Here is a 19,609-nt window from a genome sequence, read left to right as displayed (position 1 = left end):
TCTGAAAATGATTTGATCTTCTTCATCCTAACCAAACATCTGCGCATATAGTTCATCAGTTGGTATCACTGCTTTGCAGTAGTCTCTAATTGCGATGATGATGCATTAAACCAAAATCAAATACTTGCAGGGTGCAGATTTAAAAGGATCTATTTAGATATCGAAATGTATAAATCCAGACCCGGATTCATGTAGTTGGCAACAGCTGATATGAGTATTATACACCGACCCTGTAACACCCCAAATTTCATTTGGCTTTAATTTGATTTTTTTTTCCCTTCAAATTTGCTATAAGGCCCATGTCACCAAATTTTTAGAAGTTTAATTGTGTACGATACTCCAAATGTTAAATTTAATCCCAAGTTTTTACCCTTGTGTAGTGAGCCCCGCGATCTGTCGCCATGAGCGCTAGGCAAGGACGTCGACCTTCTCGCACGCGAGGTCAACCTGTTATTCTTCGATCCGACTGAGGACCCACCACTGCCAATAGATCCTCCTGCCCCTTCTGGCTTTTCTGTTTCAAGTGATCCTCCGTATGCTCTCAAGATTGGTATGGCAACACTTGTCAGAGGAACGTCAATTTTGGGACTGAGTCTGCGGGAATGGTTTTGGATGAGACATTAGGTAGACAGTTGATTCAGGGTGTAGTTAGAGCAACGAGTGCTACACCTGAAGTTCCCATTATGCAAACTTTGATCGATAATGAGGTTAGGATGTTTGAGGCCCGATTGGTGGAGCCCCTATTGAGGCTAAGAACTTGCTCTATGACACTGAGAGCCACATGGATCAGCTGGATTAGATCCACCGAGGAGATAATTGGGAGTCTTTTCGATGCTAGATAGGAATGCTCACACCTGGTGGGAGTCTATAGTGAGCAGCCTTCCTGCTGACGTATGACTTGAGATTTCTTTAAGGAGCGCTTCAAGAACTGTTACCTTGGAGGGCGTTATCTGGCTAAGAGACGACAACAGTTTTAGGATTTGGTCTAGGGAGATATGACAATCTCAGAGTACGAGATAGAGTTTTATAGGCTATTGAAGTATGGTGATAGTTTGGTGACAATAGCCCATTTCCATCATCGATTACCGTCGCCTTTGACCGTTGTGTTCATCATCTCCCCGATCATCGTGACCGTCAACCTCCCGCGACCAATACCCCTCTAACTCCTCACTGAGAACTATCATTTTTCCGTGAATCGTCATTCGAAGGCTCATTAGAAAGAAGTGTCACCGCCATTATTTTGTCTTCTTTTTTCAACCAATTCCGACATTTGTTCATCACACCACCACCGCTATTGAACTCCTCAAGCTTTTTCAAGAAAATCCCGACTTAGTTTGTTCCCTTATCGTTGCTCCATCGACGTACAACGTTTAACCGCTGTGGGTACTCAAGACCCTCCCGATCACTCGTCAACTCAACCCAGCTCCTTTCGATCTATCAGACCGTGCGAGCCCGTTATTACTCGTTCGAGTGCTGTTGTAGAGCACAACAAGGTCGATGTTCAATAGACTTTCTAGTCTGATTCCTTTTTGAGGTTTGTTCCTTATGTGTGATATAATTATTGTCTTTTCTAAAAATGATAGATTACCCGAATTGATTTATAAATGTTTTACCTAAAGGTGTGTTTGGTTGGGGAATGTGAGATTCTCATGGGAATGAAATCCACATTTCCCCGTTTGGTTGGTCAGGAATGTCATTCCCGTAATCTTACATTTCTAATAGTGAATTTTTTGGGGTATATTACTGTAGATGTCATTACCTCCCTTTCCTTAGGTGTTGTTGGATTACCGGCGTTTTGGACTAAAATGCCCTTAATTTTTTTTCTCAAAATATCATTATTCTGTCATTGAATAATAAAATTCTATGAATGTTAAACTACAAATTTATCCTTAAACTATTTTAGATTTACAAAAAAAAATCTATAATTAAAATTTATATGAAGTTTAGGGATTAAAATAAAATTTTAACATTTCATTAAACCTTTATATATTTTCAATTTTGTAAAAAAAATTATAAATTTTATGAATTTAAATTTTTTAAAGAAAATATATAAATATTTTCCAACTTGTTAGAAAAAAAAATATATAATAAGGATAATTTGGTCAAATATACATTCCAATAATCTTTTATTCCTTTAACCAAACACGGTAACTTACATTCATGCTAAACCAACCAAACACAAAATACAACATTCCTAGTAATCTTATTCTCTGGTAATCTTTTATTCTCACTGGTAATCTTACATTCCGTGAACCAAACACACCCTTATTGATATCATGGTTTCATGATTTACCGATTATGAACTATTTTGCTCAATACATGATCTCTAGTTATCTGTTTTTATTGGAAAATATAATTTGCCTGATTTATGGATAATGAAATTATTGTTTACTATCTAAATTGTTTTATTGAGATACTGTCTGATTACAATTCTGGAGTATGGAGGTTTGACTCTGATCAAGTTGATAAATCCTTACAGACCTAAGATGATCACTGGGTAGGCTCTTAAGTCCTAAGGTACTCCCTTGGGTAGGCTCTAAGACCCTCAAGATACTCTGTTAGGTTGACTCCTACGCCAAATGAACCTATGGTAAATCCTTATAGATACATTTATGGGAATTGTATATTTGTTACAGTTGAAGGGCAATTAAATGTTTTTACTGAAAACTTACTGTCACTTTTATGAAATTTTTACTGAACTACTTTTTGAAATTACCAATATGATTTATTATCTACTTATTGGAACACACTGGGCCCTCTAGCTCACTCCCCAATCTTTTACCCCTTTTATATTTTTTGATAGACACTCCAAACCACTCACTTGGAGAATCAACACATTTCGTGCTATACCATTTGTTGTAATATTTTCATCTTCCAAACTGTCTTTATTTTGGTGACATATACCTATATTTTTTATATTTGTTTTACGACATATTTTGTTCTATTATTGATGTGTTGTTAATTGGTACACTTGACGATATTTGATAATTGTTTTACTTAGGATTTTCATGTTTTACAATCGTTTTGGATATATTATGATTTTAAAGTATAAAAGAATGTTTTGGAAAATTAACGTAATTCACTAGACCTAGTCATGACGCATAGGCTGGGTCTAACGGATTACAAACCCGGTATTGGGTGTGCATCGGCCGTCAAATCTCTCACCTATTAGTTGCAAAACATGACCTTAAATTCCAAATGACAGTGGATAACATAAACTGGCAGCAAGCTGAGATGATTTACACTATTTCAGGGTTAGCCACTACTATTGAAGGGAAGATTTCCTTGATCTAGTTGAGCCGTGATGACAGCGCCATCCAAGCACTCAGTACAGGGAAGGTAATCAAAGCAGATGCCTGAAATTCCCACCAAAATGAATTACATGTGCAATTTAAGATTCCAGGTCCAGAATAAGGCAGTAGATATGCAAGAACATACCAGAAAGAATACGAGTTCATCGTTGGCAAAGGTTGCAGTGAATTCGTTTCTTCGCATTTCTTGTTTGATGAAACCTTGCAGCTGCCAAGAAACAGACAAGAATGAAGACATTTGTTTATTCCAAATGCAAAGGTTCCCAGTGAAGGTATGTGCGTGTGCGTGTGTATATTTGGACTTGGGCAATATTGATGCATATTAACTTGTAAAGTTATTTATCATTTTTCCCATAAATTTGCAACAACCACAAGGAATACATAAATTGATTAAATACAATTTTCTTGTAAATCTAAATCCTTAAACCGTACAGAAAACCAAATTATGTGCTTTGGTAACGAAAACTAATCTGTTATCACTTACACAAGAATGCAGAATTCATGTTAGCATATATACAAAGAGATGGTTGACAGATGATTCAAGTTGGAAGTGAAAGACAGTTCACCCTTTCTAACAAATTATATCAGGGATTTGGAAATTAATATCAGCATATAGATTAAATTGGTTGAGGCAACATTACACAGGACTCTAATATAAAGCCAACAAAAGTTCATGATCTAAGTCATCAAGGTACTTGTACTATTATAGTTCGAAAGAAAAATAAAAACTTTTTGGCTGATTGAACCATGATTACCGACAATCTTGTTTGCAAAACTGAGCAACACACATCAATGGTTGGAAGAGGCCAAAAGTTTCCATAGATTCAACATGATTAAGAGTAAAAACTGGTTTAATAGAAAGAATCATGCCTTGGAGTTAGTGGTCTTTCCATTGAGCATCTTTTATTGTTGGAAACTTTCACTATGTATACTATGAAGTTCTCACATGTAAAGACCTTCAAGAGTGACATGATTATTTTTCAGATACATCAATCCTACAAAATCCCATTGCAATGTTAAGCTACCTCATGGTGATATTTTTTAGTTGCTGAGTAAAATCTTCTCGATTGTGGAAAAGCTTGAGACATGTAGTAATTCATGGTAGATCCTAGTCCAAATGAATAATGTTCCACTGCCCCAAACATCTTTGGAAGATGTATTTCAGAATGGTCACTAATAAACTACATTTGCATAAAGATTAGATTTGAATAAGACTCACATGAAAGATAAGCATCCGGAGGAATATCATTGCTTTTAATTAGAAGTAACTGTCGTCGGTATAGTTGTTCATAATGCTTTGAAAGAAAAAATAGTTTTACCAAAAAAAATCAAATGTATCGAGACAGGAAAAAAAAGGTCCGGAAGAATATGTCAGCTTATTATATTACCTTCAAGAATGTGCATCTCATACACCTTTGCCTTTGATATTGCAATGCCTAATCTGTACAACAAAAAGCAATGATACAAATTAAAAGATTTAATATAATGGCAGGACGTTATATTTCCCCTTCTTTTAAATTTCCGTATGAATTAACATATAACTGATATCACTAGCGTCCAAGGAAAACAATACTTGTGCAATTTGAAGTGCCTGCTCAAGATGTTGAATCTGAATCCATTGCTCTGTAACAACTTCTGCCGTTTAATAGCAAGGGAAAGAAATTTTAAGTGAGAAAAATACAAAATAATTTCAAGATCAAGCATATCAAGAGATAACAAAATCAAAACAGAATAAATATTTTCAAGTCTTCTACACAACAATCAAGGAAAGCACAAATTAGTCGCTATTGAGTTCTGACAAGAATGGTCATTTCCATTAACAAATTAATAAGAGTATCAAGAGAAAATAAATAACTTTCTGTTTAAAACATCTTAATGGCAACCAGAACTCCCCACCCCCCGGCGGGAGACAATATATTATAAAATTGGAACACAATAAGATGGTTTTTAATGCATTTTTTCTGTTATTAATGAATTTGATTTTTAAAATTCATAAAGGTTTTAATACATAGAAATGCTCGGTAATTCAGAGTATTAGATAGTCACAATGTCTAACAAACTAGGAAGTGACAAAGAAGTCCTCTTCATTATTCACAAGCAGACAGTCTACAAGGCAATGAAATCAATGAAAGTAAATGCCGACCTTCTCAACTTTCGAAGTAACAGCTTCGAGCCTTTCCTCAGCGTCCTGCGCTTTCAATTCCAAAACGTGAAGTTCAAAGTTGTTCTTTCTCGAAACATCCCAAAGCAAATGTACCTAGGAGCATCAAGCCTACAACTCACTTCAGTTGATTATTGCAAATAAACCAAGCATTTATTACCACTCATCAATAACATCAGGCAAGGAATCCAATAGGATAAGCAAATGGAATAGAGATATATCTATAACAAGCCATTTAAAACGAACCTCCTCTTGTAAAGCTTTAAGCCTTTCATCAGCAAGTAACGACTCATCCTGCAATAATATAATGTAAAATAAAACTTCAACTTGCAATGTCCATTTAAAAGATAGTAACTGAGTAAACTCTAATTCAGTACACTGTACAATTCAATCTTCTATTTTCAAATTACTTATTTCCCTTTTCTAGACATCAATTGGGGAAAGACGTGCAATCTGGAAACTTTGAGATTCCCATTTCAGGATCGTAAATACGTTTATCAATCCAGATTTTATTCTGATTTAAGTCTATCACTGCTCTTCTAGATTTATTCTAGCTTACATACTTTGGAATGCTTAATTCTAGTGACAGTTATTCAGACGTGAATTATCTCCACTTGCGATTATACTGCATTTATAAACTAATAAAACCAAAGCTTCTTGAGAAAGAATTGAACCTTAAGACTGGATTGAACAGACCGAAGATAAGTGATCTTGTTTTCCATGTCCTCGAGAAGCTTCTCGCGTTCTTTGAGAAGAAGGGTTTTAGCATCGATCCTTTGAATTGTTCCATCGAGAACAGATTCTGCAATCATGTTTACAAGCATGAAGGAGTGAAGAATAATGTTTGTATTTGTTTCTAAGCAAGTATTTAGAAAAGAAATTGAAAGCGGGTTTTGCCCAAACGAGAGAGGTTCAGCTTGGCGTCATCCAATTCACGGATCAAGAGATTGCGGTTGTCATCATTTAGTTGATTTTGCTGATGAGAGAGAGAAGAATAAGAAACGGGTGAAAATGGCGGGAAGGAGAATCGGGTTAACCGCCATTGCTGCCTTGCTAACAAAATCAAAACAGAATAAATATTTTAAAGTCTTCTACACAACAATCAAGGAAAGCACAAATTAGCCGCTATTGAGTTCTGACAAGAATGGTCATTTCCATTAACAAATTAATAAGAGTATCAAGAGAAATAAATAACTTTCTGTTTAAAACATCTTAATGGCGACCAGAACTCCCCACCCCCCGGCGGGAGACAATATATTATAAAATTGGAACAACAATAAGATGGTTTTTAATGCTTTTTTTCTGTTATTAATGAATTTGATTTTTAAAATTCATAAAGGTTTTAATACATAGAAATGCTCAGTAATTCAGAGTATTAGATAGTCACAATGTCTAACAAACTAGGAAGTGACAAAGAAGTCCTCTTCATTATTCACAAGCAGACAGTCTACACGGCAATGAAATCAATGAAAGTAAAATGCCGACCTTCTCAACTTTCGAAGTAACAGCCTCGAGCCTTTCCTCAGCATCCTGCGCTTTCAATTCCAAAACGTGAAGTTCAAAGTTGTTCTTTCTCGAAACATCCCAAAGCAAATGTACCTAGGAGCATCAAGCCTACAACTCACTTCAGTTGATTATTGCAAATAAACCAAGCATTTATTACCACTCATCAATAACATCAGGCAAGGAATCCAATAGGATAAGCAATTGGAATAGAGATTATATCTATAACAAGCCATTTAAAACGAACCTCCTCTTGTAAAGCTTTAAGCCTTTCATCAGCAAGTAACGACTCATCCTGCAATTAATATAATGTAAAACAAAACTTCAACTTGCAATGTCCATTTAAAAGATAGTAACTGAGTAAACTCTAATTCAGTACACTGTACAATTCAATCTTCTATTTTCAAATTACTTATTTCCCTTTTCTAGACATCAATTGGGGAAAGACGGGCAATCTGGGAACTTTGAGATCCCCATTTCAGGATCGTAAATACGGTTATCAATCCAGATTTTATTCTGATTTAAGTCTATCACTGCTCTTCTAGATTTATTCTAGCTTACATACTTTGGAATGCTTAATTCTAGTGACAGTTATTCAGACGTGAATTATCTCCACTTGCAATTATACTGCATTTATAAACTAATAAAATCAAAGCTTCTTGAGAAAGAATTGAACCTTAAGACTGGATAGAACAGACCGAAGATAAGTGATCTTGTTTTCCATGTCCTCGAGAAGCTTCTCGCGTTCTTTGAGAAGAAGGGTTTTAGCATCGATCCTTTGAATTGTTTCATCGAGAACAGATTCTGCAATCATGTTTACAAGCATGAAGGAGTGAAGAATAATGTTTGTATTTGTTTCTAAGCAAGTATTTAGAAAAGAAATTGAAAGCGGGTTTTGCCCAAACGAGAGAGGTTTAGCTTGGCGTCATCCAATTCACGGATCAAGAGATTGCGGTTGTCATCATTTAGTTGATTTTGCTGATGAGAGAGAGAAGAATAAGAAACGGGTGAAAATGGCGGGAAGGAGAATCGGGTTAACCGCCATTGCTGCCTTGCTAACAAATCTAGTCTTGCAGATGGTAAGAGAACGATCAAGGCCCTTTCGATATTGCTAATCTATTGCTATGTTTTTCGAGCCAATCATCAATTACAGGTCAGAGCCCATTTCAATGTTGTAAGAGTACACTTGACAAATATTTTTCTAAACAACCAAGGTTAAGCTGCGCCGTCAGTAATCGAATTATAGCCCTAAGTGTTTAGATCAAGGAACGTTGGATTCTTATGGGAATAGAATTCATATTCTCATGTTTAGTTGGTCGGGAATTTTATTCCAGGTAATGTTTTTATTACCAATAGTAAATTTTTTGGGTATATTACTGGAATGTCATTACCTCCATTTCCTTAGGTATTATTGGATTACCGGCGTTTTAGATTAAAATGCCCTTAAATTTTTATTTTTTTCAAAAATATCATTCTTCTGTCATTGAATAATAAAAATTCTACGAAGGTTAAATTACAAATTTATCCTTAAACTATTTTAGATTTAAAAAAAAAACTATAATTAAAATTTTATATGAAGTTCAGGATTAAAATAAATTTTACCCATTCATTAAACTTTTTTATATTTTCAATTTTGTAAAATATATATATAATAAAATTTTATGAATCTAAATTTTTTAAAGAAAATATATAAATATTTTCCAACTTGTTAAAAAATAAATATATAATAAGGATAATTTGGTCAAATATACATTCTAATAATCTTTTATTCTTTTAACCAAACACGGTAATCTTACATTCCTGTTAAACCAACCAAACACAAAATACAATATTCCCAGTAATCCTATTCACTGGTAATCTTACATTCCCAATGATAATCATATATTCCGTGAACCAAACACATTCTTAGTATTTTGATTTGCTCTTTTACTCGTTCAATGTTTATTTTTTAACGGAAAGACGATGTGGTATTTTTATTTTTGATACGTGTTAATATGAAATTATAAAAATAATAATTATTTAATTCAGAAAATGGATATTGATTAAAGTTTTCTTATACTCCCAATTGAGCCAAAATAAAACATTAACGCTTGAGATCTTGTACGATGAGTCTTTCGCATACATTTAATCTTTTTTGAGAATGTCAATTCAAAAATACCAAAAGAGAAGATTTATACGTAGACATCCCTTCTTCTTGTAAAAAACAATTCCAGCCCCTTCTTTTGTATTATTTTCGTATTTTTTACTATCAAGTCTGTTTTTACTAATATAATCGATAACCATCAAACTTAATATTTTTGGCTTATTTTAAAAATAAATATTTAAAGTAATATCATTTTGATTCAAATATTTAAAAGATATCATTTTATTTAAACATTTAAAATATAATCGTATTTTTATTTAGGTGTTTAACTTTTTTTCTCATATCAAATTAGTTTTTATGTTACATGTATATAAATTATTTTTAATAATGTATAATTTATTATTTTATAGTTTATAATATATTTTATTTTAAAAAAAATTAATAGCACTTTTAATATATATATATATATATATATATATATATATATATATATAACTTTTAGTAATTTAATTTTTAATTTTTTATATATTTAAGTTTTAAAATATTTTTACATTTTAAATTTAAAATGATTTTTTAGAAATAGTTTAATAAGTTTTTGATATTTAAAAAATAAAAGCATATTACCTCATTTACTATGTCACCAATCAAGCCATGTCATTATAAAATACAATATGAGCATCATAACAATAAGGAATGGTTATTCAAAAAATAACATCAAATATATTTTTTGAGTTTAAAAGTTATATTGAATAAAAAAAAGCTCAAAATAATCTTATATTTATGGCTTAATATAAAAAAATGTCTAAATTATATTGTTTTTTTTCTAAAGTGATGCCTAAACTTTTTTTCATTCAATTCAAATGTCTAATGTTATAAATGTTATTATTTTTTGTGCATCAACCATAACTATCATTATAAAAACTCGTTAAATATGACACAAGTCACATTTAGGTAATTTAAAAAAAATATTATAAAAGAACTTAAAAAGTATTATTATATTTAAAAAATCTCAAATCACTGACGTGGCCTCCTCCCTTGCCATCTCTCTTTTTGGTCGCCGCCAACTTTGTTGTCACCCTTACTGTTGGGTTCGTCGGATTACGTAGGTGTCATGAATTTTAAATTTTTTTAAACATTAATTTCGTCGGGATTCGTAAAATTTTGGGTGGTTGGATTAATCTTGTCGTCGACTGAAGGTTCAATCGAGTGGGGGTCCGACAACAACGACAAATGAAGATGGCATATGTGAGTGTAGGGATTGGGATAAAAGTTTTCGAAGTTTTAGGATTTTCTTAGAGATTTTCAAAAAGTTTTAAGTTTTTTAAAAGAAATTATATTTTTAAATTTTTAATTTTAAATAATCTTTTCCAAATTAGCAAGATGTGACATGTCTCACTTAATTTTCGAATACTAAAAGTAGATTTCTACTTTTTTTTTTTAAAAAAACAATATAATTTATACATTTATTCTTATATTAGTTATATTTAAAAAAATGAATGGGCAATAGAATAAGTGGTACTTGGACAAGTTCTCCGTTGATCTGACAATAAAACGACAAGTTTTTCATTGTCTAGTACGAATAAGAATGCTTGAAACTTTGAATCTATTCCAGCAATCAGGACCATATTTTTAGGAGAAAATAATTTTAATGATTAAAAATATCTTATAATATATAATTTTAATTAATTTTTTTTATTTATCAAAATGACCAACTAAATCGCAATGCGATCGATAATTCGTAATGTGATCTTCGATATCGTAAATCAATTTCCAACTAAATCGCAATGCGATCGATAATTCGCAATTCGATCTGCGGTATCGCAAATCGCATTGCGATTTATTCCAAATTCGTTGCGATAGTTGAAGTTCGCGTTGCGATTTATTCTAAATTCGCAACGACTGGTGGTATTGCATTTGTTTTTTAAGAATTTTCTCTAAAAATATAGTATTCGCGCAAACGTGTCAAAGACACGTATTACCACGACCCGAGACGAGACGACGGCGGCACGCGAGAGTTCCCCTTGTTCTCTATCACTCAACAAGGAAGTGGGAAAGCCAAACCTTAAATACCATTTCCAATAGTGTTTCCAATACTATGTGAGATTGAGCATTACCAACACTTGTTCCCAATATTATGTGGGATTGAGCCTTAAATAGTGATATTATTTTTGAATGTTTTGCTTAAAATTGCAATAATCGCGATTGATTGTAGATTGACTTTTAATTATGACATATTTAGTCGTATAATACTAATGCAATTGGTTGCTGATTCAGTTGTTTTAAGGTGCATGATTATTAATTGTTTCCTGAATAATCACATTGTATTGGAAACAAGTGTTAGTAATGTTCAATCCCACATAGTATTGGAAATACTATTAGGAATGGTATTTAAGGCTTGGCTTTCCCACTTCCTTGTTGAGTGATAGAGAACAAGGGGGGACTCTCGCGTGCCGCCGCCGCCGTCCGTCTCGTGGTCGTGGTCGTGGTCGTGGTAATACGTGTCTTCGACACGTCCGCGCGAATACTATCTTTTTACAGAAAATTCATAAGAAATAAATGCAATACTACCAGTCGTTGCGAATTTGGAATAAATCGCAACGCGAACTTCGACTATCGCAACGAATTTAGAAAATCGCAACGTGAACTTCGACTATCGCAACGAATTTGGAAAATCGCAACGCGAACTTCGACTATCGCAATGCCAATATGTAAATCGCATTGCGATAGTCCAAGTTCGCGTTGCGATAGTCGAAGTTCGCGTTGCGAATCTGGAAACTGATTTGCGATACCGGAGATCGCGTTGCGAATTATCGATCGCATTGCGATTTAGTTGGTCATTTTGGCAAATCCAAAAAAAAAATTGGTTAAAATCGTATATTATAAGATATTTTTTGTGACTGAGATTATTTTCTCTATTTTTTATTCTCCAAAACATCCTAAAATCATACTTTAATAATTGACTAAAACAAAGATAAAAAAGAAAGAAACTACAAGCTTTAGGGAGAAGGACGAAGTACAAGAGAAGATGGATGTAGATTATTACATTATTCAGGTTGACAAGAATGCAACAGATGATGATTTGAAGAAGGCTTCTTTGGCTAAATTCAAACTGATCTCTGAAGGCTATGAGGGTTTTCCCTTTCTTTTTTGGCTTTTTAGCTATTAATTATTTGTTAAGTTTCATAGGAAAGAGTTGGGTTCCTCTGTTGACAATCACTGATTGATCATCTGGTTCTCCGACAATTTAGGCTATAAGATTTCCCATCAACTAAAAAATTTCATCTTTTTTTCATACACGAAGCTTACATTCATACTAAAAAGTTACCCGACTTTGATGTTTGCAGGTTTTAAGCGATCCACTGAAGAGAGCTGTCTATGATCGGTATGGTAAAGAAGAGCCGAAAGGCCAAGTTCCACCTCCACATGGTGGTGGTGGAACAACATTTTCCCAAACTGGGGATGATCCAAATGTGTTTAGGTCCAAGTCCAACCCCAGGACTGCTGATGACATTTTCTCAGAGTATTTCGGGTTTTTTAGTCCCTCAGGGGGAAGTGGTGGTGGTGGAGGAGGCAGCAGTGGGATGAGAGGTGGTTCAAGGCCAAAACCCTTCGGTCTCAACCCCAAGACTGCTGATGACATTTTTTCATAGTATTTCGAGTTTTCTAGACCCTCCGGGAGAAGGGGAGAAGGTGGTGGTAACAGTGGGATGAATGGTGGTTCAAGGTCAACACCCTCTGGTGTCAACCCCAGGACTGCTGATGACATTTTCGCAGAATTTTTTGGGTTTTCTAGTCCCTCTGGGGGAATAGGAGGAGGCAGCTGCGGCGGGCGGCGGCAGTGGGATGGGAGGTAGTTCAAGGGCATTTGGTGGCATATTTGGTGATGATGCATCCAGTTCCTCTGGTGGAAGTAGACCAATGAATCAAAGTCCTCATAAAGCTCCTCCTGTTGGAACTACATTACCTTGTAGCCTTGAGGATTTGTATAAAGGAATCCCTAAGAAGGTGAAGATTTCAAGAGAAATTTCAGATGCTAATGGGTTTGTCTCCTCTCCTAATTTTGCATTTTGTTCCCTCTTGTCTTCTGTCCCCGCCATTTGGAGGAAATCCTGCGAAAATTTGGAACACGAACCATTGTTGTTTTGTGTTTGCGAAAATGGTGAGAGCTTACAAAGTTTAACGTGTGGTATTGTAGGAAGACAGTACAAGTGGAGGAAATCCTGACTATTGAAATCAAACCTGGCTGGAAAAAGGGGACGAGGATTACCTTTCCGGATAAAGGAAACGTACGGACGTATGCAATCCCTGCAGATCTGGTTTTCATAATCGACGAGAAGCCTCACCAAACATTCACACGCGACGGCGATGACCTTATCGTCACGCAGAAGATATCGCTTTCCGAGGCATTAACGGGCTACACAGTCCGTCTCACGACATTAGATGGAAGGAATTTGACGGTCCCCATCACCGATGTGATTAATCCCAGACATGAGGAGATCGTTCCCATGGAAGGTATGCCGATATCGAGAGATCGATCGAAGAAAGGTAACCTGAGAATCAAGATCAATATCAAATTCCCAGCGAGGTTAACTGCAGAGCAGAAATCTGGAATCAAAAAGTCGTTGGCACTTGGCATGATTGGTCGTGGACTCGTGATTATTTTTAGGCTCGGGTGAAAATAAAATATAAAAAAATTAAGAAATATGTAATATAAAAATTTATTAGATTTTTTATTAAATTAAAAAATAGTAATTCATGATATAAAAAATTCCAAAAAATATATTTATGAATACAAAAACTTATAAAAAATATTACATTCGATCATTTTATATGCAAAACCATTGATGATAGTGTCAACATTAATGCTTTTCTAACATATAATCTACCTAGAATTTTAAGAACATTTTTTTATATGATTCAAGCACCATAGTTAATAATAAACAATTGTGACTTTACGTGTGAGAGAAATATGAAAAATTGAAAAATGAAAATAATAATTCTCAGATGAATCATAAAATATGAAAGATAAAATAAACATGCTAATTATACTTAAAGTTTTTCCTCTCATTAAGTTTTAAAGAGTTCAATTGGATTTTTTTAATTTTGAGAAATAAGTATTAAATTAGAATTTTATGGAAGAACAATTTATTAATGTTAGTATAAAATTCAATAAAGATAATTGACACCTTAATAAATTCATGGGCCTCATTATTTTATTGAGTAAATTACGTGTTTAATACCTAAATTATCAGTTTTAGTCTGTTTTAGTACCTAAACTTTCAATTTTTACAAAACCATAAGTTAAGTTTAGTTTTTGTTTCATTTTAGTACCCGCCGTTAAAAGCTTTAATTTTTTTTATTTCATTCTAGTACACATTCAAAATTTAACATTAAGTTTTAAATTGTTTTGAAATTTTAAGTACTAAACAAACCAAAATTGATAGTTATGTGCTAAACGCATTAAGTTTTTAACGTTTGGTATTAAAATGAAATAAAAATTAAATATTATATATGATTTTGAAAAAAATTAAAAGTTTAGATACTAAAACGGATTAAAACATATAATTTAAGTACTAAATGCATAGATTTTACAGTTTTTTAATTTATTAAAAAAAAACTAAGAATAATATTATACTAAAAATATTATATTTTGTTGGCCCTAGGCGGGCGCCTCTCTTGCGCTGGCTCATGGTCGGCCCTGGCACTTGGCACCAAGAAGGTCGACTCCGATGATTGATCACTAACAAATATTGGGGTTGTGATGCCATTTTTATCCCAAATAGGTTAATTTCGATATGATCCGATAGGGTATATTTTCTAATAGTATTTAAGTCTGATTTTATGGAGTACGAGGTGGAATTTAGTTTAGGGTGAAAAACTTTTAAGTCGATCTGACCCATGGTAACAACAAAAGTTTCTATATATATTTTATAATACTCATTGTTTCTATATATATATATATATATATTAGTTAAGGTCTTACTTTTTTTATATATTTATGATCGGGTAGAATATAAATTTTTACTCAAAATTTGAGTTGGATGGCTTTGATAGAGGAAATACACCCCTTGAGTTGGTTTGAATAGGTGTATGTTTCTCAAATAAAATTAAATACGAGGAATGATTTATGTTTTTCGAGTCGGATTAAACTAGTCAAGAATCTAAATCATTATGTTCTCTAATTATAAAGTAAATAAATTTATTAATCAAATAATTACGAATAGTTATTAAATTCATCAAATTTCTACAATTAATATAATGTTACAAATAATTATTTGAGAATAGTTCAATCATCATTCATAAATGACATATATACTTAATCCAAATAAGAAATATATCATAAATAATTTCAAAACGTATTTAAATTGCTTAAAAATCTATACAAGATGAAAAAGATAGGAATATGCTGAAATTTCAAGTTTGCCGAATGTCGAACATATCGAACCTGGATGAAGGGGTTGAACGCCAGAAGGTCACGAGCAGCAACAAGATGAAAGCTGGCCATTGATAGGCCCATTTTTCGTGAGTGTAATCGAGTAACCAGGTTTCTAGAATCGCTTTCCACTATAAAATCTCCAGCACATCTAATATCCGCCGGTAAAGCATGAGCTTCAACAATGGATAGATCATTCGGGCCTGGTACAGTGCGTCCAAAACCAGAGAGGATCAAACCATTATTGTCGCGAACAATCACACCCAAAATCGGAATATCAGGTGATGTCGGACATGCACCGTCGACATTTATTTTTAACTCAACAGGATTCGGTTTAATCCAGCGAGCAGTGGCACCATCAGAGGTGGATGGAAAGCAAGTCATAGTCGACGGATAAAACTGTTACAATGTTGTGCTTTCACATATGTGTGACCAACCAGGCGCGAAAAAACCGACATTTATTTTTATTAATAAAATTTTAACGTGTAGTATATTTTAACCGCATATGATGACAATATCGTAAAGCAAACAAATTAAAATTTTAATCATTGTATCATAAGTTTTGAAAGTATAATGATCAAAATGTAAACACCCTAAATATTAAGTGACTGTTTATGTATTTTATCCTATTTTTAATTAAGTTAATTTTTTTTCAGAAAATGTAAAATACTAAAGTCCTCTCCTAAATAACACTATCTGGAGAACTCGTGTAGATGGGTCACAATACTTGGGCTAACTATCTGGAAACTTCCACACCCTTCTCGTCATCTTCGTTTGCTTTATTTCCCCCCTCAAATCAGCAACATTTAAACGCAACACATTTCACAACAGCATTATACTTCAATAATTGATAAACAAGCCACAAGAAAAAAGCACGCGATAAACATAAAGATGGGTGTAGACTATTACAAGATCCTGCAAGTCGACAAGAATGCAAATGATGATGATTTGAAGAAGGCTTATCGGAAGCTTGCCATGAAATGGCACCCTGATAAGAACCCTAACAATAAAAAGGAAGCTGAGGCTAAATTCAAGCAGATCTCTGAAGCATATGAGGTTAGCTTTCTCCCTTCTTTTCTTAGCTTTTTATTCATTAATTATTTGCTAGGTTTCATTAATTTATGATCAGGGTTCTGTGAATTTGGATTATAGGATTGCCAACCAATTCAAAATTAGATTTCTTTTACACATACGAAGTCTAAATCCATTTTTTTTTTCAAATTTTAATGTTTGCAGGTTTTAAGTGATCCACAGAAGCGAGCTGTCTATGATCAGTATGGTGAAGAAGGGTTAAAAGGCCAAGTACCACCTCCAGATGCCGGTGGACCTGGTGGAACAACGTTTTTCCAAACTGGGGAGGGTCCAAATGTGTTCAGGTTCAACCCCAGAAATGCTGATGATATTTTTGCCGAGTTTTTCGGGTTTTCTAGTCCCTTTGGGGGGATGGGAGGAGGTCCCGGTGGCGGCGTCGGTGGCGGCAGTGGGATGAGAGGTGCTTCGAGGGCATTCGGTAGCATGTTTGGTGATGATATATTCAGTTCGTTTGGTGAAGGAAGACCAATGAGTCAGGGTCCTCGTAAAGCTCCTCCTATAGAGAATACGTTACCGTGTAGCCTTGAGGATTTGTATAAAGGAACCACGAAGAAGATGAAGATTTCAAGAGAAATTGCAGATGCTAGCGGGTATGTCCCCCCTGCTAATTCTGCCTTTAATTTCCATTTGTTTTCTGTGTTTGTGTGTTATGTAGTATTAATAATCACTGCAAGGTTGCTTCAAGGGTTTTGCCTTGATCATTTTGTGCATGCTAGAAACTAGAAGGGATACAATTTGAATCGAATGAGTAACTCTGAACCACAAAACACTCGCAATCCAGAAAATAATCAACAGATAGAAGCTAGAATTGCGTATAAGGGATACTAATTGTGGTGCATTGTTTTGATCATTTTGTGTATGCTAGAAGCTAGAAAGGATCAATTTGAATTATATGGGTGACATTGATCATTACGGGACACTCCGGTATCCGAGTATATATCGAATTATTCATACTATTACATGGCCGCATTGTGTTCTGTTTGCTAACATGTTATGGGAGACTTACAAATTTCACTGTCTATGATTGTAGGAAGACATTGCCTGTGGAGGAAATCCTGACAATTAATATCAAGCCTGGTTGGAAGAAGGGAACAAAGATTACCTTCCCTGAGAAGGGAAATGAACAGCCGAACGTTACCCCTGCGGATCTTGTCTTCATAATTGACGAGAAGCCTCACAGCACATTTACACGTGACGGCAATGACCTGGTTGTCACACAGAAGATATCGCTTGCCGAAGCATTAACAGGCTACACCGTCCATCTCACAACATTGGATGGAAGGAGCTTGACAATCCCCATCACTAATGTGATCAGTCCCAACTACGAGGAAGTTGTCCCAAAGGAAGGTATGCCGATACCGAAAGATCCTTCCAAGAGAGGTAACTTGAGAATCAAGTTCAATATTAAATTCCCAACAAGATTAACTGCAGAGCAGATATCCGGAATCAAGAAGCTGTTGACACCATAAGCCTGGACTGTGATCACTAGGAAAAACTTATGGGTTGAAATTTGTCAATACCACTTGATGGTGATGGACATGGCAGAGTGATCTGTAATACTTAGTTTTGTGATTTTCTCAGCAATGCAGCTGATGTTCAAAAGAATAAAAGTTGTAATCCATTAAGCATTGCAGGGAAAGCGAAGTTGTGTAATGTTGAACTATTTTGTATTGTTACCCCATAAGGTTTCATAAATTAATACTTTAAAAATTTCAGTTACACAATGAGCCATAACATTTTCTAATCAATAGTAGCATTTGAGATCTAAATTAATATCCAATTTTCTATAACTACTTAAATATTAGGGTGGGGAGGGAAGGGGTCTAAGCAAGCTGGCTGTTGCTACTGTCAACCCCACAGACTGGCCCTGATACAGTCGGTTTCAAAGCTCATGCAACAGTGGTTCTCAATCGCTGGAGTCTTCGGAAACAGCCGACTCTGAACCTCCATTATATCTAGTTCTGTCAGCGGTTAGTTCGTTGGATGCATCACTCATCCGTAGATCACCATCTGAATCTGTGTCGTCTTCCTCTACCGGCTGTTCAAAGCCATTACCATCTTTGTAATCATCGTCATCTTCGTTGCTAGCTACTGCCGGTTCCCTATTCCACCCAGTTTCCTTTATCGTGTCCCTCGTCTTGTACATTGTCATCCGATTCCTCATCTTCATCCATGTATTTCACAGATACCGCACTGGTCTTGGGTTTAACCACATCAACCATACAAACCACTATCAGCAATTCTCCTTTCTGCTCTCTTTCTAACCGTTCGGCGGCCATGTCCAGAACTCTGACCATTTGTTCTTTTCCCTTGCTGTTTGAGATGCAGGGTTAAATTATTGTACTGTCTAGCACTTCGTTTTCCCGAATCACTTTTGGAACCAGAACCTCTCCTCTGCCACTGTCTACCGGATCCTTGTTCACGGACGCCTCGTGGTTTAGTTCTTTTAACTTTGCTTCTCTGTCTTTGAAGGAGGCTTCTATGTGTAATAATGAAATCTTAAAAACGGTGTAACTCTCCAAGCATCAGGTTAGATTACCTAGAACCGATCGAGAATTTGAAGGAGAAATTAAAAGGGTTTAAATTGTTAAGTTTAGTCTCTAAAATACAATTATAATTCTTTAGAATCATTCTCTACTAACATTATCTAAAATGGGGCCATCATAAATGTAAAATTTATTGAATCCGAAATGAAATTCATTGAATTTTCTCTATCAATCCCAACTCAATATAACATAGTAATATAATAAATATTTAAATCTCGATCTGACACGAATGTAAGAAATTTTACTTAACTTCAAAATTTGAATACATAACTAGAATCTAAAACTAATAATTAACATGCGTCACATAAATATTTTATCTGAACTATATTTAATACAATAATATCACATAACAACGTTAGGGGGAAAAAGGGTGTTACAATAATTATAATTCGATCTTGTAATAATGATTCAAAATTATTATTAATATTTTATATATTACGTAAGTGAAAGAAAATATTTTATATAAATAAAATAATAAAT

The 19,609-nt window shown here is 34.3% G+C and overlaps 3 protein-coding genes across 4 annotated transcripts; 2 read left to right on the top strand and 1 right to left on the bottom strand.

Moving 5' to 3' along the window:
- Positions 1-3,192: 3,192 nt before the first annotated feature.
- On the bottom strand, positions 3,193-8,097 carry LOC120169454 (tropomyosin, muscle-like). The gene is given in 11 exon segments (XM_039177595.1): positions 3,193-3,356; positions 3,439-3,612; positions 4,885-4,953; positions 5,455-5,568; positions 5,719-5,766; positions 6,147-6,388; positions 6,909-7,071; positions 7,223-7,270; positions 7,652-7,779; positions 7,875-7,953; positions 7,955-8,097. Coding segments are annotated over 11 exon segments (1,197 nt in total). The 5' UTR covers positions 8,021-8,097; the 3' UTR covers positions 3,193-3,290.
- A 3,943-nt stretch (positions 8,098-12,040) lies between these two features.
- Positions 12,041-18,302, top strand: LOC120169645 (dnaJ protein homolog 1-like). Of its 2 annotated transcripts, XM_039177752.1 has the most exons (4): positions 12,041-12,082; positions 16,381-16,547; positions 16,728-17,173; positions 17,614-18,302. In XM_039177752.1, exons 2-4 carry the CDS (start codon positions 16,383-16,385, stop codon positions 18,050-18,052), a joined length of 1,050 nt encoding a protein of 349 aa, XP_039033683.1. In that variant the 5' UTR covers positions 12,041-12,082; positions 16,381-16,382; the 3' UTR covers positions 18,053-18,302. The 2 variants fall into 2 exon arrangements, with proteins under 2 accessions (XP_039033683.1, XP_039033682.1); XM_039177751.1 differs by lacking the exon at positions 12,041-12,082 and having other exon boundaries at positions 16,290-16,547.
- On the top strand, positions 12,084-13,734 carry LOC120169453 (dnaJ homolog subfamily B member 1-like). The gene is made up of 6 exons (XM_039177593.1): positions 12,084-12,189; positions 12,245-12,255; positions 12,403-12,578; positions 12,726-12,782; positions 12,913-13,098; positions 13,254-13,734. Exons 1-6 carry the CDS (start codon positions 12,084-12,086, stop codon positions 13,732-13,734), a joined length of 1,017 nt encoding a protein of 338 aa, XP_039033524.1.
- Positions 18,303-19,609: the final 1,307 nt, after the last annotated feature.

This window comes from Hibiscus syriacus, unplaced genomic scaffold (genome assembly GCF_006381635.1).
Source record: "Hibiscus syriacus cultivar Baekdansim isolate YM2019G1 unplaced genomic scaffold, ASM638163v2 tig00111769_pilon, whole genome shotgun sequence".
In the NCBI taxonomy this organism is placed as follows: domain Eukaryota; kingdom Viridiplantae; phylum Streptophyta; class Magnoliopsida; order Malvales; family Malvaceae; genus Hibiscus; species Hibiscus syriacus.
The sequence above is the reverse complement of the archived record's forward strand: the minus strand, read 5'-3'. Positions and strand labels throughout refer to the sequence as shown.